This window comes from Symphodus melops (assembly GCF_947650265.1).
Source record: "Symphodus melops genome assembly, chromosome: 2".
Taxonomy (NCBI): domain Eukaryota; kingdom Metazoa; phylum Chordata; class Actinopteri; order Labriformes; family Labridae; genus Symphodus; species Symphodus melops.
The window spans coordinates 31,385,613-31,395,744 of NC_136692.1; the positions used below are offsets into that span (position 1 = coordinate 31,385,613).

Sequence of the window (10,132 nt, forward strand, 5' to 3'; positions counted from 1 at the left end):
CATGTAGACTGGTATCTCTCGTCCACACTGACTGGTATCTCGTCCACATGTAGACTGGTATCTCTCGTCCACACTGACTGGTATCTCGTCCACATGTAGACTGGTATCTCTCGTCCACACTGACTGGTATCTCGTCCACGTGTAGACTGGTATCTCGTCCACATGTAGGCTGGTATCTCGTCCACATGTAGGCTGGTATCAATCAATCAATCAATCTTTATTTATATAGCGTCAATTCATAACAGGCGTTATCTCAAGACACTTTACAAAAGCAGGTAAAGGACCTTACTGTCTGTCTGTTAACATTAACCAAAGAGCAGGTAACAAGACCATGCTCATTGTTATGTTTACATAAAGCAGGTAAAGGACCTTACTGATGGATATATTACAAGAGCCCAGCTGAATCCGTCATAGCGTGGCAAGAAAAAACTTCCACATGTAGACTGGTAGCTCGTCCACATGTAGACTGGTATCTCATCCACACATTGACTGGTATCTTGTCCACACATTGACTGGTATCTCTCGTCCACATGTAGACTGGTATCTCATCCACACATTGACTGGTATCTTGTCCACACATTGACTGGTATCTCGTCCACATGTAGACTGGTATCTCATCCACACATTGACTGGTATCTTGTCCACACATTGACTGGTATCTCGTCCACATGTAGACTGGTATCTCATCCACACATTGACTGGTATCTCTCGTCCACATGTAGACTGGTATCTCATCCACATGTAGACTGGTATCTCGTCCACATGTAGACTGGTATCTCATCCACACATTGACTGGTATCTTGTCCACACATTGACTGGTATCTCTCGTCCACATGTAGACTGGTAGCTCATCCACATGTAGACTGGTATCTCGTCCACATGTAGACTGGTAGCTCATCCACATGTAGACTGGTATCTCTCGTCCACATGTAGACTTGTAGCTCATCCACATGTAGACTGGTATCTCATCCACACATTGACTGGTATCTCTCTTCCACATGTAGACTGGTATCTCTCGTCCACATGTAGACTGGTATCTCATCCACACATTGACTGGTATCTCTCGTCCACATGTAGACTGGTATCTCATCCACACATTGACTGGTATCTCTCATCCACATGTAGACTGGTATCTCGTCCACATGTAGACTGGTATATCTCGTCCACATGTAGACTGGTATCTCGTCCACATGTAGACTGGTATCTCATCCACACATTGACTGGTATCTCTCGTCCACATGTAGACTGGTATCTCATCCACACATTGACTGGTATCTCTCGTCCACATGTAGACTGGTATCTCATCCACACATTGACTGGTATCTCTCGTCCACATGTAGACTGGTATCTCATCCACACATTGACTGGTATCTTGTCCACACATTGACTGGTATCTCTCGTCCACATGTAGACTGGTATCTCGTCCACATGTAGACTGGTATCTCGTCCACATGTAGACTGGTATCTTGTCCACATGTAGACTGGTATCTCGTCCACATGTAGACTGGTATCTCTTCCACATGTAGACTTGTAGCTCATCCACATGTAGACTGGTATCTCGTCCACATGTAGACTGGTATCTCTTCCACATGTAGACTTGTATCTCATCCACACATTGACTGGTATCTCTCGTCCACATGTAGACTGGTATCTCTTCCACATGTAGACTGGTATCTTGTCCACATGTAGACTGGTATCTCATCCACATGTAGACTGGTATCTCATCCACACATTGACTGGTATCTCTCGTCCACATGTAGACTGGTATCTCATCCACACATTGACTGGTATCTTGTCCACACATTGACTGGTATCTCGTCCACATGTAGACTGGTATCTCATCCACACATTGACTGGTATCTTGTCCACACATTGACTGGTATCTCGTCCACATGTAGACTGGTATCTCATCCACACATTGACTGGTATCTCTCGTCCACATGTAGACTGGTATCTCATCCACATGTAGACTGGTATCTCGTCCACATGTAGACTGGTATCTCATCCACACATTGGCTGGTATCTTGTCCACACATTGACTGGTATCTCTCGTCCACATGTAGACTGGTAGCTCATCCACATGTAGACTGGTATCTCGTCCACATGTAGACTGGTAGCTCATCCACATGTAGACTGGTATCTCTCGTCCACATGTAGACTTGTAGCTCATCCACATGTAGACTGGTATCTCATCCACACATTGACTGGTATCTCTCTTCCACATGTAGACTGGTATCTCTCGTCCACATGTAGACTGGTATCTCATCCACACATTGACTGGTATCTCTCGTCCACATGTAGACTGGTATCTCATCCACACATTGACTGGTATCTCTCATCCACATGTAGACTGGTATCTCGTCCACATGTAGACTGGTATATCTCGTCCACATGTAGACTGGTATCTCGTCCACATGTAGACTGGTATCTCATCCACACATTGACTGGTATCTCTCGTCCACATGTAGACTGGTATCTCATCCACACATTGACTGGTATCTCTCGTCCACATGTAGACTGGTATCTCATCCACACATTGACTGGTATCTCTCGTCCACATGTAGACTGGTATCTCATCCACACATTGACTGGTATCTTGTCCACACATTGACTGGTATCTCTCGTCCACATGTAGACTGGTATCTCATCCACACATTGACTGGTATCTCTCGTCCACATGTAGACTGGTATCTCGTCCACATGTAGACTGGTATCTCGTCCACATGTAGACTGGTATCTTGTCCACATGTAGACTGGTATCTCGTCCACATGTAGACTGGTATCTCTTCCACATGTAGACTTGTAGCTCATCCACATGTAGACTGGTATCTCGTCCACATGTAGACTGGTATCTCTTCCACATGTAGACTTGTATCTCATCCACACATTGACTGGTATCTCTCGTCCACATGTAGACTGGTATCTCTTCCACATGTAGACTGGTATCTTGTCCACATGTAGACTGGTATCTCATCCACATGTAGACTGGTATCTCTTCCACATGTAGACTGGTATCTCTTCCACATGTAGACTGGTATCTTGTCCACATGTAGACTGGTATCTCTTCCACATGTAGACTGGTATCTCTTCCACATGTAGACTGGTATCTCATCCACATGTAGACTGGTATCTTTTCCACATGTAGACTGGTATCTCTTCCACATGTAGACTGGTATCTTGTCCACATGTAGACTGGTATCTCTTCCACATGTAGACTGGTATCTCTTCCACATGTAGACTGGTATCTCATCCACATGTAGACTGGTATCTCTTCCACATGTAGACTGGTATCTCTTCCACATGTAGACTGGTATCTCTTCCACATGTAGACTGGTATCTCATCCACATGTAGACTGGTATCTCGTCCACACGTATTTGAGATTTAGATTAGAATATCTAGGATTCAATCCCTCTAATTTGTTGTGTATTGTTTCTTGTAGACTCAACATGTTGTGCTACGATGTGATTGGTTCAAACACAATCAAGGCGTCTAAATTTAAATTCTGCCTTCATGGTTGTCGAGATCAGGAGGATATTTCAGCCTGAACGTCTGACGATAGATACACTTCCTGTTTCCTGTTTCTGTAGCATCGCTCAAAGGTGAAACATGTGTTGCGTGTTTACTCACATCTGGTCATGTTCCTGTGTGTGTGTGTGTGTGTGTGTGTGTGTGTGTCTCTATCCACATGCAATGGCACGTCTGTGAGAGACTCAGACTAATCCCATTAGCTCTTTCTCTCTCTCCCTCGCTCTATATTTACCTCGCCTCTTTCTCAGATTAACACTGGGCTTTTCTGTGTCTGCACATCGATAGCTACATTTCTGCAGAAGAACCACGGCTCCAGCAGAACCCGCTGAGGTTTTACTAGAACCAAGCAGAACCTTCTGAGGTTTTACTAGAACCAAGCAGAACCTTCTGAGGTTTTACTAGAACCAAGCAGAACCCGCTGAGGTTTTATTAAAGCCAAGCAGAACCTTCTGAGGTTTTACTAGAACCAAGCAGAACCTTCTGAGGTTTTACTAGAACCAAGCAGAACCTTCTGAGGTTTTACTAGAACCAAGCAGAACCCGCTGAGGTTTTACTAAAGCCAAGCAGAACCCACTGAGGTTTTACTAGAACCAAGCAGAACCTTCTGAGGTTTTACTAGAACCAAGCAGAACCTGCTGAGGTTTTACTAGAACCAAGCAGAACCCGCTGAGGTTTTACTAGAACCAAGCAGAACCTTCTGAGGTTTTACTAGAACCAAGCAGAACCTTCTGAGGTTTTACTAGAACCAAGCAGAACCCGCTGAGGTTTTATTAAAGCCAAGCAGAACCTTCTGAGGTTTTACTAGAACCAAGCAGAACCTTCTGAGGTTTTACTAGAACCAAGCAGAACCCGCTGAGGTTTTACTAGAACCAAGCAGAACCTTCTGAGGTTTTACTAGAACCAAGCAGAACCTTCTGAGGTTTTATTAAAGCCAAACAGAACCTTCTGAGGTTTTACTAGAACCAAGCAGAACCTTCTGAGGTTTTACTAAAGCCAAGCAGAACCCACTGAGGTTTTACTAGAGCTAAGCAGAACCCACTGAGGTTTTACTAAAGCCAAGCAGAACCCACTGAGGTTTTACTAGAGCTAAGCAGAACCCACTGAGGTTTTACTAGAACCAAGCAGAACCTTCTGAGGTTTTACTAGAGCTAAGCATAACCCACTGAGGTTTTACTAGAACCAAGTAGAACCCGCTGAGGTTTCAAGCAGACAGAACCTGCTAAAATGCTGGTCTTCCTTGAAGCCCCGCCCATAAGTTGTCACATGATTACAGGAAGTCAAAGGGGCTCTGTTCGGCTGTTAGAAAAAACATTAAGTTGGATATAAGGAGGCTTCTCAATGTTCCTATTTGGTCTTTGTTTCCACCATCTAACCGACATGTAAGTGTTCTCCTTGTAATCCAATTAGTCCAGCCTACTTTCCTGTCCTGCCGTCCTCTGTAAGTAATACGATTGTAGCTGCTGAGCTGCAGTTTAAGTGCCCACGCTCGCTCTCATCAACACACACAGGAGGAGCAGAAGGCGTGAAAGAAGCAAATCGACTACAATGGCTTGAAGAAAAGCAGAACCTGGATTTATTTATTTTCCTTTGAGGGTTTGAGGAGTTTCAAGGTGAGGTAAATCATTTCACTGCAGCTGCCTCAAAGATTCCTTTAAATTGGCGACCCCCAAAACAAGGGGCCTTTCGAGACCCACACGAGCAATTCATCGGCTTTAAAAAATGAACCAGACTGTTGTGGAAAAACTTCTTCCAAATGTAAGATTAGTGACCTTCACCCTGAATCTTACTCTGAATCCTCTTTTTTTTACAGCTAAGTTGTGCTGCAGCTCAATTTCAGTTTTCTTTTGCTTCTTTGGTTGTGGAAGTTTCAACCAGACTTCTAGTCTTAGCTGGATCTGGACGAGCTCAGAGACAAATCCCATTTGAAGGGTTATCACTGTGGAGAGACGTAGAGGCTGGTGGAGCCAGAGTGCTGAGCTGTCAGGCCTTGGCTTTATATCCTGTGTTTCTTTGTTCACTGTAACAGGTCTGAGGGTTAGACCCAAATAAATCCTCTTTACTGCTGCAGGTTAATCAGTTCTATGTATGAGGGTCCCATGTTTGTAAAATAATGAAATGTGGGTGGTGTGGAGGTCAATGTGTTGATCAGTGTATGCTCACTTTAGATTCTTGACTGCAGCCTTCACAAACTGTTGTCAACTCATTTCATGAAATTGATCAGTTACTGGACCAAAGGCGTTCCCTGAGTGATTCTATAGGAGATCCTCCCTGTGACCTTTTCCATCATGTACCCCTCCTCCTCCTTAGCCTGCTGAATACTTTGAATGAACATTTACAGCTCATCTCAAACCTCAGACTCACATGCAGACTCTAGCTGTGTCCCATGCCAGCCCTTCGGAGGGCGTGGTCTTCACGGTACGCAAAGCCATGTCATCCGTGGACCGCGAAGGCTGAATCACGCTGTCTCCGAAATGAGACGGTCTGGTCTTCCTACTTGTGTCACTAAATGTTTGGTCTCCTAGCAACCAGATTTATCCTGCAGCACAAACTCTGTTTTTTTTTTCATTCAAATCAAATCAAATTAATTAATGTTGAAGATTATATATACATTTTAAATTACATCCATTTTACTTCTGTTTTTTTGTTAATAAATCAAAGTTTAATTTAAATTCATAGTTATACTAGTTCATGTGAATAATTTAAACAATAGAGATCCGTCCTATCCTTTAATTTATTTATCATTTAAAATATTGAGACTGGTTGTTTTCTGCTCTCTAAGGTGTTCCAGGAGCTGGAGCATAAAAACAATATAATAGAAAGTGTTTATATCTGAATTACATTTAAAAGCATTTGAATTAATTAAAAAGTATATTAAAATGACATTAAACACAGCAAACAAAAAGAACAAACTATAAGCGAGCACTTTGCTCCTCGCTCCCTAAAATCAAATGAAAATAACGTTAAATTATGCTTCACTTTAATAAAAGTTTCATTCTAACGTTTAAAAACCGTTTGGAACATTCAACTGAAAAAACAGAGTTCAAACCCGTCTAAATGTTTTTAACTTGACGTGAGAAGCAAAGTCTGTTGACAAAGTGAAATAAACTAATGTTACCTGAACAGACGTTAGGTGGAGTTACTACTTTAACGTTATCTAACTTATCAATAAACATTAAAGCTTTAACGTAACGTCATCATTGAGCATTGAGTCGCCTTCCTTCTTAAACATGAATATCAATAACTGTATAAATATCAGATCAGCTGCAGAGGCCTGGGTTGGGTATGCCGTGGATGCCATTGTTGATGTTTTTACCGTTGTGTGCAATGCATCTTGGGAAGGGAAGGCTGCATTCGAAGGATGTCAGACCGATGGCTGTGATGCCATCGGTCTGACAAGGCAGCCCACGAAGGCTGAGGTCGTTCATGATCACACAAGTACAGGTTCATACTACAGGAGCCGCTCTGTGGTAACCATGGAGACAGAGGAGCCCTCTGTGGTAACCATGGAGACAGAGGAGCCGCTCTGTGGTAACCATGGAGACAGAGGAGCCGCTCTGTGGTAACCATGGAGACAGAGGAGCCCTCTGTGGTAACCATGGAGACAGAGGAGCCGCTCTGTGGTAACCATGGAGACAGAGGAGCCGCTCTGTGGTAACCATGGAGACAGAGGAGCCCTCTGTGGTAACCATGGAGACAGAGGAGCCCTCTGTGGTAACCATGGAGACAGAGGAGCCCTCTGTGGTAACCATGGAGACAGAGGAGCCGCTCTGTGGTAACCATGGAGACAGAGGAGCCGCTCTGTGGTAACCATGGAGACAGAGGAGCCGCTCTGTGGTAACCATGGAGACAGAGGAGCCGCTCTGTGGTAACCATGGAGACAGAGGAGCCGCTCTGTGGTAACCATGGAGACAGAGGAGCTGCTCTGTGGTAACCATGGAGACAGACCAGTCGAGTAAATTGAAGCATTTTTGAAGCAAGAACATTTGTCATCAAAGCTGCTTATACTAATCTTTATGTAACTTGTGTTTCTTCACAGAGCGCTGTTTCTTCATCATGGTGGACCTGTTCTTAGACCGAGTCCTGGTGAAGAACAACTGGGACCAGGATCAGCTCAACACGGAGCGGGAGATCACGGGAATCCTTGAAAACCGCATCCTCATGCTGTTCTTTGCATCTGCTGAGTGCAGAAAGTGCCAGGACTTCCTGCCTGTTCTCAACGACTTTCATAAGAAGCTGAAAGATCCAGCACACATCGAATACCCCAAACTGCTGGCACTGATCTACGTCAGGTCTCCGCTTTCTCTTTGTGTCTTTGAGTCACGTGTGAGATTGCAGACACTCCCCTTCCTGCTGCTCTTTTCACAGTCATAACATTTCTATCTCCTTTCTCCAGCTTAGACCAATCAGAGGAGCAGCAGGACCGTTTCCTGAAGGAGCTCAACAAGAGGATTCTGTTTGTGGCCTTCGAGGACCCGTACAGAAAGTAGGTAGAAAGACAGGGAGTTGTGTTTCTTTCTGTCTGATTATAAATAAGTGCCTCGTTGTATATGTGTGTGTTCTGGGCTTCAGAGAGCTGCAGGCCATGTTCAAGGTGACTGATGTACCGACAGTTATCGTCCTTCGTCCTGACGGCTCCGTCCTCTCGCAGAACGCCGTGCAGGACATCTGTCGATACGGTTTGGAATGCTTCAAGGACTGGCAGGAATCCGCAGAGCTCATCGAGAGAAGCTTCATGCTCAACGAGGAATACGACAACCTGAATCTACGCAGTGCCACAGATCCTGTGAGGAGGCTCAAATACAAGACAGAAGACGACAAGAGGAAGAAGAGGTGGTGGAAAGTATGGGAGAAGGGGAAGGAAGGGTATGAAGAGGAGAAAGACTGGGATTCAAAGAGAAAGGAGGAAGACGATGGAACATGGAGGAGACGATAGAAGACAGAGATCTTTAAGTCCACTAACAGTCACTGCAGCCTCTGGACAAAATCACTGTCAAACAATTCCTGTGGATAAATAATCCTGACCGAGGTGTCATCTACGGTACGATCAATAGCTTTATTATAAACAGTATAGATCTTTATTCTTATCAATATTAGATTATAATGTAGTCTGTCTGATTGATACTGAAATCATTACACGTGAATGTTGTCCTGGAGACCGCCCTCACTGTCAGCGTGACCCATGGGAGGTCGCAGCTCAAAAACCTCTAATGATACTTCTCTCTCCTCTGATTGGCCCGCTGTGTTAATGGTTATCAACAGAGATCACACACGCGGATGTGTGTGTGTGTGTGTGTGTGTGTGTGTGTACATTAGTGTCTCTGAAGCTCGCTTCATTAAAACTTCTTTTTTTAAAACATGTCTCATTCTGTCATTTTTTTACTGCCCTCTCACACAAACACACTGAAGAGAAGGGGCCCCTGGACCCTGGGCCCTGGGCCCCTGGACCCTGGACCCTGGACCCTGGACCCTGGGCCCCTTCTCTTCAGCACTGAGTGGGAGAGTAGAGTGGACCCAGGCAGGGGGGGCGACTGTTAGTCATTTGAAGACGGTGAGTTTTGGTTTAATAGAATATTTGTCAAACACATGCAGGTTACCTGCTGACTAAACTGTCCGTAGGGTGGCTGGTTGTCTGTCCCTGGATGTCCGCAATGTGATTGGCTGGTGACCAGTCCAGGTTGTAACCCCGCCTCTCTCACAGTCACAGCTAAGATCGGTCCAGCACCCCATGAACCCGAACACTTGCTTCTCTGTGTTATCTCTTTATTTACTCTGAAACGTACATGTACCTCTCCAAGTCTGCGGCCTCCTCCGTGGTGGACCAATTCATGAACCGGATCCTGGTGAAGATCAACAGAACCGAGCCCTGGTGCTCCTCTGCTGCGTGTGAGCTGACAGGGGTTTGGACACTTGCACTTCTTCAAACGCTTAACAGACAAGTTTTAAGTCGGCCGCTCTGCTCAACTCGTTCTGCTCTACATAAGGTACGTCCAGAGGCGGGCAGTCCTATGAGGCAAACCTGACCTTTGCCTGGACCGCCGGGCCCCAGACAGGGCTCTTTGGGGCTCTCAAAATGTCCTCTTTATATTTTGATCTTTCTGCACCCCTCTTCAGTCTGCATGGACTGTTCCATGTCATGCATCACTCCGAACAGGAAACAGCAGGAAGAGCGAGAGAAGAGATACGTCGATATACGAAGAAACATTGAATTCGTCTGTCTTTGGGCTCAGACTCTGATCTGTGGTCGTCATGACGACAAACTAACGTCTTTATCTAAACTGATCAAACGCTCCACATATGAACTTCACGCTGGTCGCTTCTCTCTTCTGTCTGAGAACAAACGCCACTCTCCACCCCTAAAAATCTTTTGAACCGCAATGCATGATGGTAAATATTGCTCAGATAGTAACCATTGTTCGTCCAGTACTTTTCAAATTGCATTGTGGGATACATTGAGTGGACCATTACGGTTATGACCATGCTCTCTCTCCTTCACTTGACTGATTTCAGACACAGCCACTGACTTCCTGTTTGCATGATCAGCGAGCCTACCTACCGTTATGGAGCCGATCCTGTTAGCATCGTAAGCTAGGCTAGCTAATCAAC

The 10,132-nt window shown here is 45.0% G+C and overlaps 1 protein-coding gene across 2 annotated transcripts; it reads left to right on the forward strand.

Annotated features, from left to right (window-relative positions):
- The first annotated feature begins 4,967 nt into the window (after positions 1-4,967).
- On the forward strand, positions 4,968-8,634 carry nxnl1 (nucleoredoxin like 1). 2 transcript variants are annotated; one of them, XM_079338446.1, is made up of 4 exons: positions 4,968-5,139; positions 7,566-7,818; positions 7,928-8,012; positions 8,178-8,634. In XM_079338446.1, exons 2-4 carry the CDS (start codon positions 7,583-7,585, stop codon positions 8,460-8,462), a joined length of 606 nt encoding a protein of 201 aa, XP_079194572.1. In that variant the 5' UTR covers positions 4,968-5,139; positions 7,566-7,582; the 3' UTR covers positions 8,463-8,634. The 2 variants fall into 2 exon arrangements, with proteins under 2 accessions (XP_079194572.1, XP_079194571.1); XM_079338445.1 differs by having other exon boundaries at positions 4,981-5,139; positions 7,923-8,012; positions 8,099-8,634.
- Positions 8,635-10,132: the final 1,498 nt, after the last annotated feature.

Bases quoted from the DNA above. Each gene is read 5' to 3' on its own strand.
- nxnl1 (XM_079338445.1), top strand. From the start codon at position 7,583: ATGGTGGACCTGTTCTTAGACCGAGTCCTGGTGAAGAACAACTGGGAC. The intron at 7,819-7,922 runs GTCTCCGCTTTC...TCCTTTCTCCAG, and splicing joins CTGGCACTGATCTACGTCAG to CTTAGACCAATCAGAGGAGC. The intron at 8,013-8,098 runs GTAGGTAGAAAG...TCTGGGCTTCAG, and splicing joins TTCGAGGACCCGTACAGAAA to AGAGCTGCAGGCCATGTTCA.